At 40.1% G+C, this 25,273-nt stretch overlaps 1 protein-coding gene across 2 annotated transcripts in view; it reads right to left on the bottom strand.

Annotated features, from left to right (window-relative positions):
* LOC123732823 (low affinity immunoglobulin gamma Fc region receptor III) overlaps window positions 1–25,273 on the bottom strand; it is a 63,003-nt gene that overhangs the window by 7,095 nt on the left and 30,635 nt on the right. The window contains exons 3-9 of one of the 2 annotated variants that reach the window (XM_045712123.1): window positions 16,432–16,707; window positions 12,844–13,119; window positions 12,090–12,332; window positions 11,189–11,437; window positions 10,996–11,052; window positions 6,160–6,240; window positions 5,992–6,049 (exon numbers count right to left, since the gene is read on the bottom strand). In XM_045712123.1, coding sequence (XP_045568079.1) covers window positions 5,992–6,049; window positions 6,160–6,240; window positions 10,996–11,052; window positions 11,189–11,437; window positions 12,090–12,332; window positions 12,844–13,119; window positions 16,432–16,707 — 1,240 coding nt within the window. The remainder of the gene's footprint in view (window positions 1–5,991; window positions 6,050–6,159; window positions 6,241–10,995; window positions 11,053–11,188; window positions 11,438–12,089; window positions 12,333–12,843; window positions 13,120–16,431; window positions 16,708–25,273) is intronic. The other variant, XM_045712124.1, reaches the window with a different exon arrangement.

Raw genomic sequence — 25,273 nt, 5'->3', positions numbered from 1 at the left:
TAATATATGTTACCCCTTGGCAGGGTTATCAGTCCAGTCCTGTCTAGTTAATATATGTTACCCCTTGGCAGGGTTATCAGTCCTGTCTAGTTAATATATGTTACCCCTTGGCAGGGTTATCAGTCCTGTACTGTCTAGTTAATATATATTACCCCTTGGCAGGGTTATCAGTCCTGTCTAGTTAATATATGTTACCCCTTGGCAGGGTTATCAGTCCTGTACTGTCTAGTTAATATATGTTACCCCTTGGCAGGGTTATCAGTCCTGTACTGTCTAGTTAATATATGTTACCCCTTGGCAGGGTTATCAGTCCTGTCTAGTTAATATATGTTACCCCTTGGCAGGGTTATCAGTCCTGTCTAGTTAATATATGTTACCCCTTGGCAGGGTTATCAGTCCTGTACTGTCTAGTTAATATATGTTACCCCTTGGCAGGGTTATCAGTCCTGTACTGTCTAGTTAATATATGTTACCCCTTGGCAGGGTTATCAGTCCTGTCCTGTCTAGTTAATATATGTTACCCCTTGGCAGGGTTATCAGTCCTGTCTAGTTAATATATGTTACCCCTTGGCAGGGTTATCAGTCCTGTCTAGTTAATATATGTTACCCCTTGGCAGGGTTATCAGTCCTGTACTGTCTAGTTAATATATGTTACCCCTTGGCAGGGTTATCAGTCCAGTCCTGTCTAGTTAATATATGTTACCCCTTGGCAGGGTTATCAGTCCTGTCTAGTTAATATATGTTACCCCTTGGCAGGGTTATCAGTCCTGTCTAGTTAATATATGTTACCCCTTGGCAGGGTTATCAGTCCTGTCTGTCTAGTTAATATATGTTACCCCTTGGCAGGGTTATCAGTCCAGTCCTGTCTAGTTAATATATGTTACCCCTTGGCAGGGTTATCAGTCCTGTCTAGTTAATATATGTTACCCCTTGGCAGGGTTATCAGTCCTGTCTAGTTAATATATGTTACCCCTTGGCAGGGTTATCAGTCCTGTCTAGTTAATATATGTTACCCCTTGGCAGGGTTATCAGTCCTGTCTAGTTAATATATGTTACCCCTTGGCAGGGTTATCAGTCCTGTCTAGTTAATATATGTTACCCCTTGGCAGGGTTATCAGTCCTGTCTAGTTAATATATGTTACCCCTTGGCAGGGTTATCAGTCCTGTCTAGTTAATATATGTTACCCCTTGGCAGGGTTATCAGTCCTGTCTAGTTAATATATGTTACCCCTTGGCAGGGTTATCAGTCCTGTCTAGTTAATATATGTTACCCCTTGGCAGGGTTATCAGTCCTGTTGTCTAGTTAATATATGTTACCCCTTGGCAGGGTTATCAGTCCTGTACTTCTAGTTAATATATCTTACCCCTTGGCAGGGTTATCAGTCCTGTCTAGTTAATATATGTTACCCCTTGGCAGGGTTATCAGTCCTGTACTTCTAGTTAATATATGTTACCCCTTGGCAGGGTTATCAGTCCTGTACTCTAGTTAATATATGTTACCCCTTGGCAGGGTTATCAGTCCTGTCTGTCTAGTTAATATATGTTACCCCTTGGCAGGGTTATCAGTCCTGTCTAGTTAATATATGTTACCCCTTGGCAGGGTTATCAGTCCTGTACTGTCCAGTTAATATATGTTACCCCTTGGCAGGGTTATCAGTCCTGTCCTGTCTAGTTAATATATGTTACCCCTTGGCAGGGTTATCAGTCCTGTCTAGTTAATATATGTTACCCCTTGGCAGGGTTATCAGTCCTGTACTGTCTGGTTAATATATATTACCCCTTGGCAGGGTTATCAGTCCTGTACTGTCTAGTTAATATATGTTACCCCTTGGCAGGGTTATCAGTCCTGTACTGTCTAGTTAATATATGTTACCCCTTGGCAGGGTTATCAGTCCTGTACTTCTAGTTAATATATGTTACCCCTTGGCAGGGTTATCAGTCCTGTACTGTCTAGTTAATATATGTTACCCCTTGGCAGGGTTATCAGTCCTGTACTGTCTAGTTAATATATGTTACCCCTTGGCAGGGTTATCAGTCCTGTACTGTCTAGTTAATATATGTTACCCCTTGGCAGGGTTATCAGTCCTGTCTAGTTAATATATGTTACCCCTTGGCAGGGTTATCAGTCCTGTCTAGTTAATATATGTTACCCCTTGGCAGGGTTATCAGTCCTGTCTAGTTAATATATATTACCCCTTGGCAGGGTTATCAGTCCTGTCCAGTTAATATATGTTACCCCTTGGCAGGGTTATCAGTCCTGTCCTGTCTAGTTAATATATGTTACCCCTTGGCAGGGTTATCAGTCCTGTACTGTCTAGTTAATATATGTTACCCCTTGGCAGGGTTATCAGTCCTGTACTGTCTAGTTAATATATGTTACCCCTTGGCAGGGTTATCAGTCCTGTACTGTCTGGTTAATATATATTACCCCTTGGCAGGGTTATCAGTCCTGTACTGTCTAGTTAATATATGTTACCCCTTGGCAGGGTTATCAGTCCTGTACTGTCTAGTTAATATATATTACCCCTTGGCAGGGTTATCAGCCCTGTACTGTCTAGTTAATATATATTACCCCTTGGCAGGGTTATCAGTCCTGTACTGTCTAGTTAATATATGTAAAAAACCTAGGTGTTATTTTAGAGTCTCAACTAAATTTCGAGTCACACGTTAGGAATGTGACCAAAATAGCTTTTTACCACCTGAGGAACGTTGCCAAGTTGCAGCCGTTTCTTTCTCAGGCTGATACAGAGACTCATCCATGCTTTTATTACAAACAGGCTTGACTACTGTAATGCTCTCCTGTCTGGTCTACCCAAGAAAGCCATTGATCAACTGCTAAACATACAGAATGCTGCAGGGTACTGACCAAGACCAGACAGAGAACACATTACACCGGTTTTAAGGTCTCTGTACTGTAAAACATACAGAATGCTGCAGGGTACTGACCAAGACCAGACAGAGAACACATTACACCGGTTTTAAGGTCTCTGTACTGTAAAACATACAGAATGCTGCAGGGTACTGACCAAGACCAGACAGAGAACACATTACACCAGTTTTAAGGTCTCTGTACTGTAAAACATACAGAATGCTGCAGGGTACTGACCAAGACCAGACAGAGAACACATTACACCGGTTTTAAGGTCTCTTTACTGGCTGCCTGTCAGTTTTAGAATTTATTGTTTTTTAAATCAATCCACGATTGTGCACCCCAATACATGTCAGACATGCTTTTAACTTATGTCCCCAGTAGGTCCCTCAGGTCCTCTGGCCTTTTAACTATCCCAAAGCCTAGGACCAGGAGGCATGGAGAGACCGCCTTTAGTTACTATGCCCCCAGCCTCTGGAATAGCCTGACAGAGAACCTGAGGGGGGGGGGGCTGAAACTGTAGAAATATTTTAAAGAGATCTTAAAACACGAACAGTTGAATTCGGAAGTTTACATACACTTAGGTTGGAGTCATTAAAACTTGTTTTTCAACCACTCCACACATTTCTTGTTAACAAACTATAGTTTTGCCAAGTTGGTTAGGACATCTACTTTGTGCATGACATGAGTAATTTTTCCAATTGTTTACAGACAGATTATTTCACTTATAATTCACTGTATCACAATTCCAGTGGGTCAGAAGTTTACATTCACTAAGTTGACTGTGCCTTTAAACAGCTTGGAAAATTCCAGAAAATTATGTCATGGCTTTAGAAGCTTCTGATTGGCTAATGACATAATTTGAGTCAATTGGAGGTGTACCTGTGGATGTATTTCAAGGCCTACCTTCAAACTCAGTGTCTCTTTGCTTGACATCATGGGAAAATCAAAAGAAATCAGCCCAGACCTAAAAAAAACTATTGTAGACCTCCACAAGTCTGGTTCATCCTTGGGAACAATTTCCAAAAGCCTGAAAGTACCAGGTTCATCTGTACAAACAATAGTATGCAAGTCTAAACACCATGGGACCACACAGCCGTCATACCGCTCAGGAAGGAGACGCGTTCTGTCTCTTAGAGATAAACGTAATTTGGTGCGAAAAGTGCAAATCAATCCCAGAACAACAGCAAAGGACCTTGTGAAGATGCTTGAGGACACAGGAACAAAAGTATCCTTATCCACAGTAAAACGAGTCCTATATCAACATAACCTGAAAGGTCGCTCAGCAAGGAAGAAGCCACTGCTCCAAAACCGCCATAAAAAAGCCAGACTACGGTTTGCAACTGCACATGGGGACAAAGATTGTACTTTTTGGAGAAATGTCCTCTGGTCTGATGTAACAAAAATAGAACTCTTTCGCCATAATGACCATCGTTATGTTTGGAGGAAAAACGGGGAGGCTTGCAAGCCGAAGAACACCATCCCAACCATGAAGCAGGGGGGTGGCAGCATCATGTTGTGGGGGTGCTTTGCTGCAGGAGGGACTGGTGCACTTCACAAAATAGATGACATCATGAAGTCATCATTCACAACAGGCTACATCCTTAATTTATTTGATCTATTTATTTATTTTACCGTTATTTTACTAGGCAAGTTGACTGAGAACACGTTCTCATTTACAGCAACGACCTGGGGAATAGTTACAGGGGATGAATGAGACAATTGTAAACTGGGGATGATTAGGTGGCCATGATGGTATGAGGGACAGCTGGGAAATTTAGCCAGGACACCGGGGTTAACACCCCTACTCTTACGATAAGTGCCATGGGAACTTTTAACGTCCCATCCGAACAACAATCACAACATTATACATCATTCATAACAAATACAATATGCTACATCATTCATAACACAACATGCTACATCATTCATAACACAACATGCTACATCATTCATAACACAACATGCTACATCATTCATAACACAACATGCTACATCATTCATAACACAACATGCTACATCATTCATAACAAACACAACATGCTACATCATTCATAACACAACATGCTACATCATTCACAACACAACATGCTACATCATTCATAACACAACATGCTACATCATTCATAACAAACACAACATGCTACATCATTCATTACAAACACAACATGCTACATCATTCATAAAACACAACATGCTACATCATTCACAACACAACATGCTACATCATTCATAACAAACACAACATGCTACATCATTCATAAAACACAACATGCTACATCATTCACAACACAACATGCTACATCATTCATAACAAACACAACATGCTACATCATTCACAACACAACATGCTACATCATTCATAACAAACACAACATGCTATATCATTCATAACAAACACAACATGCTACATCATTCATAACACAACATGCTACATCATTCATAACAAACACAACATGCTACATCATTCATAACAAACACAAGATGCTACATCATTCATAACAAACACAACATTCTACATCATTCATAACACAACATGCTTCATCATCCATAACACAACATGCTACATCATTCATAACAAACACAACATGCTACATCATTCATAACAAACACAACATGCTACATCCTTCATAGCAAACATAACATGCTACATCCTTCATAGCAAACACAACATGCTACATCATTCATAACACAACATGCTACATCATTCATAACACAACACAACATGCTACATCATTAATAACACAACATGCTACATCATTCATAACACTACATGCTACATCATTCATAACACAACATGCTACATCATTCATAACACAACATGCTACATCATTTATAACACAACATGCTACATCATTCATAACACTACATGCTACATCATTCATAACAAACACAACAGGCTACATCATTCATAACACAACATGCTACATCATTCATAACACAACATGCTACAATATTCATAACACAACATGCTACATCATTCATAACACTACATGCTACATCATTCATAACACAACATGCTACATCATTCATAACAAACACAACATGCTACATCATTCATAACAGTCTGTGAGTCTGTCTGTCTGTCTGTGAGTAGACAGGGTCTGGAACGACCTTCTGACCTGTATCTCTGTCTGTCTGTCTTCACTGCTGAGAAGACAGGGTCTGGAACGACGTTCTCTGAAAGAAACACATAAATAGGTCACAACTATTGTTAAAAACACGGTAAAAACATATATTTTACTCCAGAAAGATGAGGGGAGTGTTGTTGGCCTCTCCCTTCCTCCTACCTCTCCTCCTATTGTGTTGTCTCTTCTCTGTGTGGTTGATGTCAGCATAGGTCACTTCACCTGGACCAGATCCACCTGGAACTAAACACAGGAGAGAGAGAGAGGATATTAACACAGACTGGACCAGATCCACCTGGAACTAAACACAGGAGAGAGAGAGAGGATATTAACACAGACTGGACCAGATCCACCTGGAACTAAACACAGGAGAGAGAGAGGATATTAACACAGACTGGACCAGATCCACCTGGAACTAAACACAGGAGAGAGAGAGGATATTAACACAGACTGGACCAGATCCACCTGGAACAAAACACAGGAGAGAGAGAGGATATTAACACAGACTGGACCAGATCCACCTGGAACTAAACACAGGAGAGAGAGAGAGGATATTAACACAGACTGGACCAGATCCACCTGGAACTAAACACAGGAGAGAGAGAGAGGATATTAACACAGACTGGACCAGATCCACCTGGAACTAAACACAGGAGAGAGAGAGAGGATATTAACACAGATTGGACCAGATCCACCTGGAACTAAACACAGGAGAGAGAGAGAGGATATTAACACAGACTGGACCAGATCCAGCTGGAACTAAACACAGAAGAGAGAGAGGATATTAACTCAGACTGGACCAGATCCACCTGGAACTAAACACAGGAGAGAGAGAGGATATTAACACAGACTGGACCAGATCCACCTGGAACTAAACACAGGAGAGAGGATATTAACACAGACTGGACCAGATCCACCTGGAACTAAACACAGGAGAGAGGATATTAACACAGACTGGACCAGATCCACCTGGAACTAAACACAGGAGAGAGAGAGGATATTAACACAGACTGGACCAGATCCACCTGGAACTAAACACAGGAGAGAGAGAGAGGATATTAACACAGACTGGACCAGATCCACCTGGAACTAAACACAGGAGAGAGAGAGAGAGAGGATATTAACACAGACTGGACCAGATCCACCTGGAACTAAACACAGGAGAGAGAGAGGATATTAACACAGACTGGACCAGATCCACCTGGAACTAAACACAGGAGAGAGAGAGGATATTAACCTGTTGGGTCTAGGGGGCAGCATTTGCACGTCTGGATAAAAAAAATGTACCCGATTTAATCTGGTTACTAATCCTACCCAGTAACTAGAATATGCATATACTTATTATATATGGATAGAAAACACTCTAAAGTTTCCAAAACTGTTTGAATGGTGTCTGTGAGTATAACAGAACTCATTTGGCAGGCAAAACCCTGAGACATTTTCTGACAGGAAGTGGATACCTGATGTGTTGTATTGACTTTAAACCTCTCCCATTGAAAAACACAGGGGTTTAGGAATATTTTGGCACTTCCTATTGCTTCCACTAGATGTCACCAGCCTTTACAAAGTGTTTTGAGTCTTCTGGAGGGAGATCTGACCGAACAAGAGCCATGGAACGGTGATGTCCCATTAGACACCTGGCGCGCTACTTCATGTTGGGTACCCTCGTTCCAATACGTTATAAAAGGCTATGCATTCGTCCACCTTGAATATTATTCATGTTCTGGTTAAAAAGGCCCTAATGATTTATGCTATACAACGTTTGACATGTTTGAACGAACGGAAATATATTTTTTCCCCTCGTTCATGACGAGAAGTCCGGCTGGCTTACATCATGTGCTAACGAGACGGAGATTTTTGGACATAAATGATGAGCTTTTTTGAACAAAACTACATTCGTTATGGACCTGTGATACCTGGAAGTGACATCTGATGAAGAGAATCAAAGGTAATGGATTATTTACATAGTATTTTCGATTTTAGATCTCCCCAACATGACGTCTAGTCTGTATCGCAACGCGTATTTTTCTGGGCACAGTGCTCAGATTATTGCAAAGTGTGATTTCCCAGTAAGGTTATTTTTAAATCTGGCAAGTTGATTGCGTTCAAAAGATGTAAATCTATAATTCTTTAAATGACAATATAATATTTTACCAATGTTTTCTAATTTTAATTATTTAATTTCTGACGCTGACTTGACTGCCGGTTATTGGAGGGAAACGATTTCCTCAACATCAATGCCATAGTAAAACGCTGTTTTTGTATATAAATATGAACTTGATAGAACTAAAAATGCATGCATTGTCTAACATAATGTCCTAGGAGTGTCATCTGATGGAGATTGTAAAAGGTTAGTGTATCATTTTAGCTGGTTTTATGGTTTTGGTGACCCTGTCTTTGACTTGACAAAACATTACACACAACTCTTGTAAATGTACTGTCCTAACATACTCTAAATTTATGCTTTCGCCGTAAAACCTTTTTGAAATCGTAAAACGTGGTTAGATTAAGGAGATGTTTATCTTTCAAATGGTGTAACATAGTTGTATTTTTGAAAAATTTGAATTTTGACATTTATTTGGATTCAAATTTGCCGCTCTTGAAATGCACCTGCTGTTGATGGAGTGCACCACAGGTGGCACGCTAGCGTCCCACCTAGCCCCAAGAGGTTAACACAGACTGGACCAGATCCACCTGGAACTAAACACAGGAGAGAGAGAGGATATTAACACAGACTGGACCAGATCCACCTGGAACTAAACAGAGGAGAGAGAGAGGATATTAACATCTGTGGTGTTATAGTGTTATACAGTATTACAGTACCTGTGGTGTTATAGTGTTATTCAGTACTACAGTACCTGTGGTGTTATAGTGTTATACAGTATTACAGTACCTGTGATGTTAGTGTTATTCAGTACTACAGTACCTGTGGTGTTATACAGTATTACAGTACCTGTAGTGTTATAGTGTTATACAGTACTACAGTACCTGTGGTGTTATAGTGTTATACAGTATTACAGTACCTGTGGTGTTATAGTGTTATACAGTACTACAGTACCTGTGGTGTTATAGTGTTATTCAGTACTACAGTACCTGTGGTGTTATAGTGTTATTCAGTACTACAGTACCTGTGGTGTTGTAGTGTTATACAGTATTACAGTACCTGTGGTGTTACAGTGTTATTCAGTACTACAGTACCTGTGGTGTTATAGTGTTATTCAGTACTACAGTACCTGTGGTGTTATACAGTATTTCAGTACCTGTGGTGTTGTAGTGTTATACAGTACTACAGTACCTGTGGTGTTATAGTGTTATTCAGTACTACAGTACCTGTGGTGTTATAGTGTTATTCAGTACTACAGTACCTGTGGTGTTATAGTGTTATACAGTACTACAGTACCTGTGGTGTTATAGTGTTATTCAGTACTACAGTACCTGTGGTGTTATAGTGTTATTCAGTACTACAGTACCTGTGGTGTTATAGTGTTATTCAGTATTACAGTACCTGTGGTGTTATAGTGTTATTCAGTACTACAGTACCTCTGGTGTTATAGTGTTATACAGTACTACAGTACCTGTGGTGTTGTAGTGTTATACAGTATTACAGTACCTGTGGTGTTATAGTGTTATTCAGTACTACAGTACCTGTGGTGTTATAGTGTTATACAGTATTTCAGTACCTGTGGTGTTATACAGTACTACAGTACCTGTGGTGTTATAGTGTTATACAGTATTTCAGTACCTGTGGTGTTATACAGTACTACAGTACCTGTGGTGTTATAGTGTTATACATTACTACAGTACCTGTGGTGTTATAGTGTTATACAGTACTACAGTACCTGTGGTGTTATAGTGTTATACAGTACTACAGTACCTGTGGTGTTATAGTGTTATTCAGTACTACAGTACCTGTGGTGTTATAGTGTTATACAGTACTACAGTACCTGTGGTGTTATACAGTATTACAGTACCTGTGGTGTTATAGTGTTATACAGTATTACAGTACCTGTGGTGTTGTAGTGTTATACAGTACTACAGTACCTGTGGTGTTATAGTGTTATTCAGTACTACAGTACCTGTGGTGTTATAGTGTTATACAGTACTACAGTACCTGTGGTGTTATAGTGTTATACAGTATTACAGTACCTGTGATGTTAGTGTTATTCAGTACTACAGTACCTGTGGTGTTATACAGTATTACAGTACCTGTAGTGTTATAGTGTTATACAGTACTACAGTACCTGTGGTGTTATAGTGTTATACAGTATTACAGTACCTGTGGTGTTATAGTGTTATTCAGTACTACAGTACCTGTGGTGTTATAGTGTTATTCAGTATTACAGTACCTGTGGTGTTATAGTGTTATACAGTACTACAGTACCTGTGGTGTTATAGTGTTATACAGTACTACAGTACCTGTGGTGTTATAGTGTTATTCAGTACTACAGTACCTGTGGTGTTATAGTGTTATACAGTACTACAGTACCTGTGGTGTTATTCAGTACTACAGTACCTGTGGTGTTATAGTGTTATACAGTATTACAGTACCTGTGGTGTTGTAGTGTTATACAGTACTACAGTACCTGTGGTGTTATAGTGTTATACAGTACTACAGTACCTGTGGTGTTATAGTGTTATACAGTATTACAGTACCTGTAGTGTTATAGTGTTATACAGTATTACAGTACCTGTGGTGTTATTCAGTACTACAGTACCTGTGGTGTTATAGTGTTATTCAGTACTACAGTACCTGTGGTGTTATAGTGTTATACAGTATTACAGTACCTGTAGTGTTATAGTGTTATACAGTATTACAGTACCTGTGGTGTTATTCAGTACTACAGTACCTGTGGTGTTATAGTGTTATTCAGTACTACAGTACCTGTGGTGTTATAGTGTTATTCAGTACTACAGTACCTGTGGTGTTATACAGTACTACAGTACCTGTGGTGTTATACAGTACTACAGTACCTGTGGTGTTATACAGTACTACAGTACCTGTGGTGTTGGAGGTCTTCACTGCAGAGTAGACTGGATCAGCTCCTGGAGACTTCTCTGGAGGAGACGAGACAATGGGTTAAAGACATAAAGACACTGTACTGTGTGTGTGTGTGTGTGTGTGTGTGTGTGTGTGTGTGTGTGTGTGTGTGTGTGTGTGTGTGTGTGTGTGTGTGTGTGTGTGTGTGTGTACCTCTCCTTCTCCTGGGTTCTGGGTCCTGTGTGATTCTGACGTCAGCATAGGTAACATCTCTGGGTTCAGCTGCTACATGTTTGTTCCTCTTCTTGCAGAACAGGACCAGTAGAATGATCAGAGAGATGGAGAGAGCAGCCACCAACCCAGAGACAGACAGAGGGAGGATGAGAGAGGAGGGGAGGAGAGAGGAGGGAGGAGAGACGGGGGGAGAGGAGGATGGAGTGAAGGAGGATGAGGGACTATTATCTGGGGAAAAAGTAGAAAAGAAAAGAGAATTACACATTTAGGACAGCACTAGAAAAAACTGTCCTTAAACTATGATTTAAATATCTACATTCAATATGAAAAATGATCATCATTAGTAAAACTATCGGTTTCTATTTCTTTTCCTGTTTTTTGCTAAAAGTAAACATTCAGCCTCTGCCCCCTATTTACATGAAATGGTTCGGTGCTGCCCCCAACACAGGTACTTGCTAGCAGTGATTTGTCGAAGAAAAATCTTCCAAAAAACGAAAAGAAAGAAAAGAGGCCGAAGGAAGGTATAGTCCGTGAGTGGAGGAAATTAAAATAGGCTACTTTTGCTCCCATAACATTAGTTGCTTCACAGAACATTTGGAGTTTTCATTTCGCTCCTCTTTTAGCTATTCATACTAAATCTGCATTATTAGTGTTATACTTTCACAGCTCACTGTCAGTAAATATTATACAGTAAATATTGGACTACAAAAGAGTTGCAAAGGTAGAGTTTTTTAAAGCTTTGAGTGGGTCAATTGGGTTCTGGTGGTTACCAATATGATATCTTTTCATGGGGCCCAAAATCCCTGACGGTGCCCCTGTGTAGTATATCATACTATATTGAAATGGAAAAGGGTTAAATGTTGTATCTTATAACTCTCACCTGTCACAGTAATCCAGCTCTCTGGTGATTCTCCTTCAGAGTTGGTACACTTGTAGAGTCCTTCATCTGACTTGGATACTGCAGGGATGGTCATCTCTCCTGTAGTCTCAGTCCTGATGAGGGATCCATCTTTGTAGAAATCAGCTGTGAGGTCAGAGGGAGTTCCCTGATATCTGCAGCGCAGAGTCACAGAATCTCCCTCAGTCACAGGAAGGGCAGGGCTCTCCAGGATCACAGCTCCAGCTGTATATAATATATAAACATCATATATAAACAGGGCTCTCCAGGATCACAGCTCCAGCTGTATATAATATATAAACATCATATATAAACAGGTCTCTCCAGGATCACAGCTCCAGCTGTATATAATATATAAACATCATATATAAACAGGTCTCTCCAGGATCACAGCTCCAGCTGTATATAATATATAAACATCATATATAAACAGGTCTCTCCAGGATCACAGCACCAGCTGTATATAATATATAAACATCATATATAAACAGGGCTCTCCAGGATCACAGCACCAGCTGTATATAATATATAAACATCATATATAAACAGGTCTCTCCAGGATCACACCTCCATCTGTATATAATATATAAACATCATATATAAACAGGTCTCTCCAGGATCATAGCTCCAGCTGTATATAATATATAAACATCATATATAAACATAACATCAGCTATCTGAAACCAGATGAACCACTAAACACTATATTGTTAGTAGATGGTGTTTGTGGACATACCATGTACTGTGATGTTGACAGCATTGCTGTGTTCTCCAGACCCAGACTCACACCAGTACACTCCACTGTCTGATGTTATTAGTGACGTGATGCATGAAGACCCTTGTTGTTTTCCCCAGTCAGTATTACACTCTGAAAGGATTACTCTCGATGTGTTCCTCACCACTCTCCATCCAGTAGAGTTCCCCTGAACCTCACAGCTCAGAGAGACAGACTCATATTCAAAGAACTGAGATCTGTCAGGACTGACACTCAGAGAGGCTGGAACAGAGAGATCTGAGAAAGAGAGAGCAAGACACACACAATTAGACCCAATCAAATCATGAGAAAACAAAAAGATAACTACTTGACACATTGGAAAGAATTAACAACAAAAATTTGGAAACTAGAATGCTATTTGGCCCTAAACAGAGAGAACACAGAGGCAGAATACCTGACCACTGTGACTGACCCAAACTTAAGGAAAGCTTTGACTATGTACAGACTCCGTGAGCATAGCCTTGCTATTGAGAAGGCCGCCGTAGGCAGACCTGGCTCTCAAGAGAAGACAGGCTATGAGCAACACTGCCCACAAAATGAGGTGGAAACTGAGCTGCACTTCCTAATCTCCTGCCCAATATATAACCATATTAGAGACACATATTTCCCTCAGATTACACAGACCCACAAATAATTTAAAAACAAACCCAATCTTGATAAACTCCCATATCTACTGGGTGAAATACCACAGTATTTAATCACAGCAGCAAGATGTGTGACCTGTTGCCACAAGAAAAGGTCAACCAGTGAAGAACAAACACCATTGTAAATACAACCCATATTTATGTTTATTCATTTTCCCTTTTGTACTTTAACCATTTGCCCATAATGACAATTTAAATGTCTCTATTCCTTTGTAACATTTGTGAGTGTAATGTTTACTGTACATTTTTTAATTGTTTATTTTCCTTTTGTTTATGATCTGTTTCACTTGCTTTGGAAATGTTAACATATGTTTCCCATGCCAATAAAGCCCCCTTAAATTGACTTGAAAGAGAGAGAAGATCTGTCTGATAGCTGTACTATTGTAATATATTCCAAAGTATCACATCTGAGTTAAACTTTGATTTGTTCTACCAGTCTACACCAGATTCAGATTCAGGCTCCCAAGGATCACAGCTCCAGCTGTATATAATATATAAACATCATATATAAACAGGGCTCTCCAGGATCACAGCTCCAGCTGTATATAATATATAAACAGGTCTCTCCAGGATCCCAGCTCCAGCTGTATATAATATATAAACATCATATATAAACAGGTCTCTCCAGGATCACAGCACCAGCTGTATATAATATATAAACATAATTTATAAACAGGTCTCTCCAGGATCACAGCTCCAGCTGTATATAATATATAAACATAATTTATAAACAGGTCTCTCCAGGATCACAGCTCCAGCTGTATATAATATATAAACATAATTTATAAACAGGTCTCTCCAGGATCACAGCACCAGCTGTATATAATATATAAACAGGTCTCTCCAGGATCACAGCTCCAGCTGTATATAATATATAAACATCATATATAAACAGGTCTCTCCAGGATCACAGCACCAGCTGTATATAATATATAAACATCATATATAAACAGGTCTCTCCAGGATCACAGCACCAGCTGTATATAATATATAAACAGGTCTCTCCAGGATCACAGCACCAGCTGTATATAATATATAAACATAATATATAAACAGGGCTCTCCAGGATCACAGCACCAGCTGTATATAATATATAAACATAATATATAAACAGGTCTCTCCAGGATCACAGCTCCAGCTGTATATAATATATAAACATCATATATAAACAGGTCTCTCCAGGATCACAGCACCAGCTGTATATAATATATAAACATAATATATAAACAGGTCTCTCCAGGATCACAGCACCAGCTGTATATAATATATAAACAGGTCTCTCCAGGATCACAGCACCAGCTGTATATAATATATAAACATAATATATAAACAGGGCTCTCCAGGATCCCAGCACCAGCTGTATATAATATATAAACATCATATATAAACAGGGCTCTCCAGGATCACAGCACCAGCTGTATATAATATATAAACATCATATATAAACAGGGCTCTCCAGGATCACAGCTCCAGCTGTATATAATATATAAACAGGTCTCTCCAGGATCACAGCTCCAGCTGTATATAATATATAAACATCATATATAAACAGGTCTCTCCAGGATCACAGCACCAGCTGTATATAATATATAAACATAATTTATAAACAGGTCTCTCCAGGATCATAGCACCAGCTGTATATAATATATAAACATTATATATAAACAGGTCTCTCCAGGATCACAGCACCAGCTGTATATAATATATAAACAGGTCTCTCCAGGATCCCAGCTCCAGCTGTATATAATATATAAACATCATATATAAACAGGTCTCTCCAGGATCACAGCACCAGCTGTATATAATATATAAACATAATTTATAAACAGGTCTCTCCAGGATCACAGCTCCAGCTGTATATAATATATAAACATCATATATAAACAGGTCTCTCCAGGATCCCAGCACCAGCTGTATATAATATATAAACATCATATATAAACAGGTCTCTCCAGGATCACAGCACCAGCTGTATATAATATATAAACATAATTTATAAACAGGTCTCTCCAGGATCACAGCTCCAGCTGTATATAATATATAAACATAATTTATAAACAGGTCTCTCCAGGATCACAGCTCCAGCTGTATATAATATATAAACATAATTTATAAACAGGTCTCTCCAGGATCACAGCACCAGCTGTATATAATATATAAACAGGTCTCTCCAGGATCACAGCTCCAGCTGTATATAATATATAAACATCATATATAAACAGGTCTCTCCAGGATCACAGCACCAGCTGTATATAATATATAAACATCATATATAAACAGGTCTCTCCAGGATCACAGCACCAGCTGTATATAATATATAAACAGGTCTCTCCAGGATCACAGCACCAGCTGTATATAATATATAAACATAATATATAAACAGGGCTCTCCAGGATCACAGCACCAGCTGTATATAATATATAAACATAATATATAAACAGGTCTCTCCAGGATCACAGCTCCAGCTGTATATAATATATAAACATCATATATAAACAGGTCTCTCCAGGATCACAGCACCAGCTGTATATAATATATAAACATAATATATAAACAGGTCTCTCCAGGATCACAGCACCAGCTGTATATAATATATAAACAGGTCTCTCCAGGATCACAGCACCAGCTGTATATAATATATAAACATAATATATAAACAGGGCTCTCCAGGATCCCAGCACCAGCTGTATATAATATATAAACATCATATATAAACAGGGCTCTCCAGGATCACAGCACCAGCTGTATATAATATATAAACATCATATATAAACAGGGCTCTCCAGGATCACAGCTCCAGCTGTATATAATATATAAACATCATATATAAACATAACATCAGCTATCTGAAACCAGATGAACCACTACACACTATAATGTTAGTAGATGGTGTTTGTGGACATACCAGGTACTGTGATGTTGACATCATTGCTGTGTTCTCCAGACCCAGACTGACACCAGTACACTCCACTGTCTGATGTTATTAGTGATACAATGCATGAAGACCCTTGTTGTTTTCCCCAGTCAGTATGACACTCTGAAAGGATTCCTCTCTCTGTGTTCCTCACCACTCTCCATCCAGTAGAGTTCCCCTGAACCTCACAGCTCAGAGAGACAGACTCATATTCAAAGAACTGAGATCTGTCAGGACTGACAATCAGAGATGCTGGAAGAGAGAGATCTGGGGGGGAGAGAGAGAGAGAAGGGAGAGATAAAATGTGATTATATAAATAAATGACATAACGTTTATATAAAGCAAAGATAGAGAGGTCATGAGAAGATGAGCTCCTGAATCTTTCAGCATTTCTTTTTTTTACCAAAATGTAAAATAAACTTAATAAAAAATGTCAAGGACACAAGATACACACAATATTCACTCCAAACCTACAACCTGATTTTGGACAAAATACCTGGAAGGATTCTACTTTTTACTACCAAGGATTCTTACTACCAAGGATTCTACTACCAAGGATTCTACTACCAAGGATTCTACTACCAAGGATTCTACTACCAAGGATTCTACTACCAAGAATTCTACTACCAAGAATTCTACTACCAAGGATTCTACTACCAAGGATTCTACTACCAAGGACTCTACTACCAAGAATTCTACTACCAAGGATTCTACTACCAAGGATTCTACTACCAAGGACTCTACTACCAAGGATTCTTACTACCAAGGATTCTACTACCAAGGATTCTACTACCAAGGATTCTACTACCAAGGATTCTTCTACCAAGGATTCTACTACCAAGGATTCTACTACCAAGGATTCTTACTACCAAGGATTCTCCTACCAAGGATTCTACTACCAAGGATTCTTACTACCAAGGATTCTACTACCAAGGATTCTTCTACCAAGGATTCTTCTACCAAGGATTCTACTACCAAGGATTCTACTACCAAGGATTCTACTACCAAGGATTCTACTACCAAGGATTCTTACTACCAAGGATTCTACTACCAAGGATTCTACTACCAAGGATTCTTCTACCAAGGATTCTACTACCAAGGATTCTACTACCAAGGATTCTACTACCAAGGATTCTACTACCAAGGATTCTTCTACCAAGGATTCTTCTACCAAGGATTCTACTACCAAGGATTCTTCTAACAAGGATTCTACTACCAATGATTCTTACTACCAAGGATTCTACTACCAAGGATTATTTCTACCAAGGGATTCTTACTACCAAGGATTCTTCTACCAAGGATTCTACTACCAAGGATTCTACTACCAAGGATTCTACTACCAAGGATTCTTCTACCAAGGATTCTTACCACCAAGGATTCTACTACCAAGGATTCTACTACCAAGGATTCTTCTACCAAGGATTCTACTACCAAGGATTCTACTACCAAGGATTCTACTACCAAGGATTCTACTACCAAGTATTCTACTACCAAGGATTCTTCTACCAAGGATTCTTACTACCAAGGATTCTACTACCAAGGATTCTACTACCAAGGATTCTACTACCAAGGATTCTACTACCAAGGATTCTTACTGCCAAGGATTCTACTACCAAGGATTCTACTACCAAGGATTCTTACTCCCAAGGATTCTACTACCAAGGATTCTTACTACCAAGGATTCTACTACCAAGGATTCTACTACCAAGGATTCTTACTACCAAGGATTCTACTACCAAGGATTCTTACTTCCAAGGATTCTAACTACCAAGGATTCTACTACCAAGGATTCTCCTACCAAGGATTCTAACTACCAAGGATTCTACTACCAAGGATTCTACTACCAAGGATTCTTACTGCCAAGGATTCTACTACCAAGGATTCTTACTGCCAAGGATTCTACTACCAAGGATTTTACTACCAAGGATTCTACTACCAAGGATTCTACTACCAAGGATTCTACTACCAAGGATTCTTCTACCAAGGATTCTACTACCAAGGATTCTACTACCAAGGATTCTTCTACCAAGGATTCTACTACCAAGGATTCTACTACCAAGGATTCTACTACCAAGGATTCTACTACCAAGGATTCTTCTACCAAGGATTCTACTACCAAGGATTCTACTACCAAGGATTCTTCTACCAAGGATTCTTACTAACAAGGATTCTACTACCAAGGATTCTACTACCAAGGATTCTTCTACCAAGGATTCTTACTAACAAGGATTCTACTACCAAGGATTCTACTACCAAGGATTCTACTACCAAGGATTCTTACTGCCAAGGATTCTACTACCAAGGATTCTTCTACCAAGGATTCTACTACCAAGGATTCTTACACCAAGGATTCTACTACCAAGGATTCTACTACCAAGGATTCTACTACCAAGGATTCTACTACCAAGGATTCTTCTACCAAGGATTCTACTACCAAGGATTCTACTACCAAGGATTCTTCTACCAAGGATTCTTACTAACAAGGATTCTACTACCAAGGATTCTACTACCAAGGATTCTACTACCAAGGATTCTTCTACCAAGGATTCTACTACCAAGGATTCTACTACCAAGGATTCTACTACCAAGGATTCTACTACCAAGGATTCTTCTACCAAGGATTCTACTACCAAGGATTCTACTACCAAGGATTCTACTACCAAGGATTCTACTACCAAGGATTCTACTACCAAGGATTCTTACTGCCAAGGATTCTACTACCAAGGATTTTACTACCAAGGATTCTACTACCAAGGATTCTACTACCAAGGATTCTACTACCAAGGATTCTTCTACCAAGGATTCTACTGCCAAGGATTCTTCTACCAAGGATTCTACTACCAAGGATTCTACTACCAAGGATTCTACTACCAAGGATTCTTCTACCAAGGATTCTACTACCAAGGATTCTACTACCAAGGATTCTTCTACCAAGGATTCTTACTAACAAGGATTCTACTACCAAGGATTCTACTACCAAGGATTCTTCTACCAAGGATTCTTACTAACAAGGATTCTACTACCAAGGATTCTACTACCAAGGATTCTACTACCAAGGATTCTTACTGCCAAGGATTCTACTACCAAGGATTCTTCTACCAAGGATTCTACTACCAAGGATTCTTACACCAAGGATTCTACTACCAAGGATTCTACTACCAAGGATTCTACTACCAAGGATTCTACTACCAAGGATTCTTCTACCAAGGATTCTACTACCAAGGATTCTACTACCAAGGATTCTTCTACCAAGGATTCTTACTAACAAGGATTCTACTACCAAGGATTCTACTACCAAGGATTCTACTACCAAGGATTCTTCTACCAAGGATTCTACTACCAAGGATTCTACTACCAAGGATTCTACTACCAAGGATTCTACTACCAAGGATTCTTCTACCAAGGATTCTACTACCAAGGATTCTACTACCAAGGATTCTACTAGCAAGGATTCTTCTACCAAGGATTCTACTACCAAGGACTATCCAGCAAACTTTCTGACAAACCAATAACCAGCAATAGAAGTGCAACAGAAACCTGAAAATATAATCCAACTTGGACTGTAATGTTCAGTCTGAAGCACATTTTAAATCCAATAAGAAAAGACATGACAAAAATCTATTTTAATTTATAAGGCTACCAAGCTTGCTAGGACAGAACAGATCCGACTGCAACTTCAATTAGCACTGAGGTGTGAAGTGAGAGGTGTCAAAGCCCTTGAGCCCAAACATGGCAGGTGAGTTTCACAACCTCCCCTTTGACGCCCCTTGCTCCATGGCTTACCCTTATGCAGACGTCACCACAGTATAGTAAACCGTGAATATGAAAAATCAAAAGGCATGGAAATAGTACAAAAATAATCTCCTCATGGGCAATCCAGAATGTATTTTTGCTGACTGCTACAAAAATGGAAATTTAAGCAACTTATTAATCTTCCACACAGACCATCCCCTGGTACGGCACAGTGCTATACTCTTAGACCATCCCCTGGAATGGCACAGTGCTATACTCTTAGACCATCCCCTGGTATGGCACAGTGCTACTCTCTTACCACTGCGCCATGGAGAACCTTTTTTGGTTGAAGGGAGAACTCTTACCACTCAGCTGGAGGTAAGGCAGGTGGAGCTGGAACAGCAGGTCAACACAGTCCATTCAACCAGACCCAGACAACAGTCCAGCACAACAACACCCCTCAACCAGACCCAGACAACAGTCCAGCACAACAACACCCCTCAACCAGACCCAGACAACAGTCCAGCACAACAACACCCCTCAACCAGACCCAGACAACAGTCCAGCACAACAACACCCCTCAACCAGACCCAGACAACAGTCCAGCACAACAACACCCCTCAACCAGACCCAGACAACAGTCCAGCACAACAACACCCCTCAACCAGACTCAGACAACAGTCCAGCACAACAACACCCCTCAACCAGACAACAGTCCAGCACAACAACACCCCTCAAACAGACAACAGTCCAGCACAACAACACCCCATCAAGCCAACAGAACAACTTCAGACCTGAACACTCTTAGAAAAAAGGGTTCCAAATGGGTTCTTCAGCTGTCCCCATAGGAGAAGCCTTTTTGGTTCCAGGTAAAACCATTTTTGGTTCCATGTAAAACTCTGTGGAAAGGGTTCTACATGGGAACCAAAATTATTATAGCTGAAGCCAGAAGGGGTTCTTCAAAGGGGTCAGAAGAAGAACCCTTTTAGGGTCCAGATAGCACCTTTTTTTCTTAGAGTGCATCACAGCCTTAAACCACAGCAGAACAGACCATCTCAATCATGACCACAACCTTAACACCACAGTAGAACAGAAAAATGAAGAACTCCCAGCCCAAGGTTAGAACCTGTATGACCAGGTCCATCTCTACAAGGCAGCAGTCCCCATCCTGGACCACCTTCACACTCAACTGCAACCAACACCTCACACAGGAACAACAGAGTGATGGACACTCCACCCTGACAAGCCAGACACCCTCCCAGAACTGTCTCCTGGAGGACTTTCACCAAGAGGATCCACACCAATAGGACCTACACCCAGATCGCAGCAACACCAGCCACATTCCCACCTGCAGCCCCTACCTGGGGTGGCAGGTAGCCTAGTGGTTGGAGCGTTGGGCCAGTAACCGAAAGGGTGCTAGAACGAATCCCCGAGCTGACAAGGTAAAATGTGTTGTTCTGCCCCTGAACAAGGCAGTTAACCCACTGTTCCTAGGCTGCTCATGCCTGGGTGTATGTGTGACTATTATGTTGAAGCCCTCTTTGTGGGGGGCATGGGATGGGCAGGAGGGGCATAGGTCTGATCTGGGGGGGGGCCTATATAGGGTGTGGGCATGGTTGGTTTGGGAGGGGTATGGGGTTATGGCTGGTGGTGCTGTGGTCTGGGGGAGAGGGGGTTGACTGGTTGTTTATTTATTTTTTATTTTTTTTTACCTTTATTTAACTAGGTAAGTCAGTTAAGAACAAATTCTTATTTACAATGAATTTTTTTATGTCTTACTACTTGAAAGTCATCTTAATTCTCGCTCCAAAAAAAACTCCTGTGGCTTATTTTTTAAATTGGCATGTTTTGTTTCTAAATGTCTGAGTGAAGGTTTCATTGAGTTGTGAGATGGTACTTTTGCACATATAACACACTGTGGCTAAGGAAAGGCACTACTCCCAATATCGGTGAACCCCAAATGAATGTAGTTCTCATCATATTTGCACTTTTTCGATGGTCCAACATCCCTGTTTGTTCGGTGCTTTCCCAGGTAATGGGGCAGTAGCTCTTCGGCTGCATCCGATTCACAACTGTCAGTGTCCATGCTAGCTGGGCTAACAACATGATGCTGACATTGGATGTGCTCGTGGAAGCAGAACAACTTGTGTCGTAGACAGGTGCAGGTGTAGTACTGCTGGTAGTAGCAGTACTACCAGTAGATCTGGTATGTTTCTCTATGGACGTGGGCCTTACATTTTTAACCGTTTATCAATTTTCGAGCAAAAGGAATGAGCAGCAGCTACGTTTGGCTATATGGACTGTTAGTGGAATTCCCGCCAGAGAGTAACGGTTAATATGATTGGATGTTAATTATTTGTCTAGGCTATCTGTTTTTGACATTGATAAATGGAGAAAAATAACAACACAATTTTTCATTAATTTTCAAGCAAATGAAATGAGCAGCAGCTATGTTGGCTTCATACGAACCCAGACTTAACCTGTTGGGGTGTAGGGGGCAGTATTTTCACGGCCGGATGAAAAACGTACGCAATTTAAACAGGTTACTACTCTGGCCCAGAAACTACAATATGCATATTATTAGTAGATTTGGATAGAAAACACGGACATTTCTAAAACTGTTTGAATGGTGTCTGTGAGTATAACAGAACTCATATGGCAGGCAAAAAGCTGAGAAAAAGTCAACCAGGAAGTTGAGGATCTGAGAATTGTAGTTCTTCTTTCTAATCCCTATCGAAACTACAGTGTCTGTGGGGTCACGTTGCACTTCCTAAGGCTTTCATTGGCTGTCAACAGCCTTTAGAAAGTTATTTCATCCTTCTCCTGTTACCGGGCAGAGAATAGTAGCTCAGTCAATGAGTGGACTGCCTGAGGACAAAGGACTTGGTGATGCGCGATCCCGCGAGTGCGCCGTTCCTTCTTTTTCTCCTTGAATGAATACGCTATTGTCCGGTTGGAATATTATCGCAATTTTATGTTAAAAATACCATAAAGATTGATTTTAAACAGCGTTTGTGTCACGGGTGTCGTCGTGTTGTAAGGACCAAAACGCAGCAGGAATGTGGATGCTCATCTTTATATTTATTTAAATAAAGAGAACACGAAAAACAATAAACAAAGAACGACCGATGACAGTTTCACAGGCTACGAACTGAAAGCAATGCAAAAGACAACTACCCACAACCCCCCATGAAAACAAACTCCTAATTATAGGACCTTCAATCAGAAGCAACGATAACCAGCTGCTTCCAATTGAACTAAAATAAATCCCCAAATAAACTAAACATAGAACTACAATACATAGACAGAACCTAGAACTATACTCAACGAGAACATACACCCAAAACCCAGGAACACATAAATAAAACACCCCTCTACACTACACACAAAAACCCCAGACTACCTAAACCACACAAAACAAATATCCCTCTGCCATGTCCTGACCAAATATATAATACAAATACTCCCTCTACTGGTCAGGACGTGACAGTTTGACATGCTTCTAAGTACGGTAATGGAACATTTTGACTTTTCGTCTCTGGTACCGCACTCACGCGTTATGCCTTTGGATAGTGCTCTAAACGCACGAACAAAACTGAGGTATTTGGACATAAATATGGATATTTTGGAACAAATACAACATTTATTGTGGAAGTAGCAGTCCTGGGAGTGCATTCTGATGAAGATCAGCAAAGGTAAGACAATATTTCTAATACTAATTCTGAGTTTAAGTTGCCCCGAACTTGGCGGGTGTCTGTATAGCTCACTGTGATGGCGAGCTATGTACTCAGAATATTGAAAAATGTGCTTTCCCCGTAAAGCTATTTTAAAATCTGATACAGCGGTTGCATCCAGGAGTAGTCTATAAATAATTCTTTAAATAATTGTTATATATTTTGTCAACGTTTATGATGAGTATTTTTGTAAATTGATGTGCACATTCACCGGACGTTTTGGTGGGAATACATATTCTGAACATCACGCGCCAATGTAAAATGTTGTTTTTGGATATAAATATGAACTTTATCGAAGAAAACATACATGTATTGTGTAACATGATGTCCTCGGAGTGTCATCTGATGAAGATCGTCTAAGGATAGTGCTTCATTTAGCTGTGTTTTGGGTTTTATTGACACATGTCCTTGCTTGTTTTTGTCTATGTACTCTCCTTATTTTTGTCTATGTACTCTCCTAACATAATCTAATGTTTTGCCTTCGCTGTAAAGCCTTTTTGAAATCGGACTATGTGGTTAGATTAACAAGAGTCTTATCTTTAAAATGGTGTGAAATAGTTGATTGTTTGAGAAAATGAAATTATGAGATTTTTGATGTTTTTTATTTGGCGCCATGCTATTTCACTGGCTGTTGAATAGAGTGTCCCGCGGGTGGGACGGAAGCGTCCCACGTAGCCCTGAGAAGTTAATCAAATAAATTGGAAAATCAGACATTGTCATCCAACAAGATACATGGTATAAAGGAGATGGACCCATTGGTTACCCTCTAGGTTACAGAGAGCTGGTAGTCCCATCCACTGAACTACCAGATGTGAAACAGGGAAGGGATTCAGGACGTATGCTAATTTGGTATAGAGCAGACCTAACTCACCATATTAAAATAGTCAAAACAGGAACATTTTACATTTGTCTAGAAATTCTAAAGGAAATTATCTCAGAGAAAAATGTCCTGTGTGCCCCCACTAGAATCCCCATTTTTAAATTAAGACAGCACCCCTATCAGATCACAGCAAAATCAGTCTACTTGAACAGAGCTCAATCATGAGGCATCAAAGCCAAAGGATCTGAATAATATTAAGAAATGCTTGTGGCAGACCAGGGGGTTTGGTCAAGACGTTTACATAGATCAGACACGGACAGAGTCAGCTCGGTTTCAAGGGTGTTTATTAACATCAAAAAGAAAAGGATAGGTCTCCCCCATGAGACCCTCTCCGGGATACCGTCTTCTGGGCGCCGGGTTTTGCTGTATCCTGTCGGGGACACAAACTCAACTCCCTCGTCTTAGCTTGGGTAAACGTCTCCAACTTCACTTCCCCAGTCGTCTCCCTGTGTGCTGCCCTTCTGGCAGCTTTATGGGCCTCACACAG

Source organism: Salmo salar, unplaced genomic scaffold (genome assembly GCF_905237065.1).
Source record: "Salmo salar unplaced genomic scaffold, Ssal_v3.1, whole genome shotgun sequence".
Classification (NCBI taxonomy): Eukaryota; Metazoa; Chordata; class Actinopteri; order Salmoniformes; family Salmonidae; genus Salmo; species Salmo salar.
The sequence above is the reverse complement of the archived record's forward strand: the minus strand, read 5'-3'. Positions and strand labels throughout refer to the sequence as shown.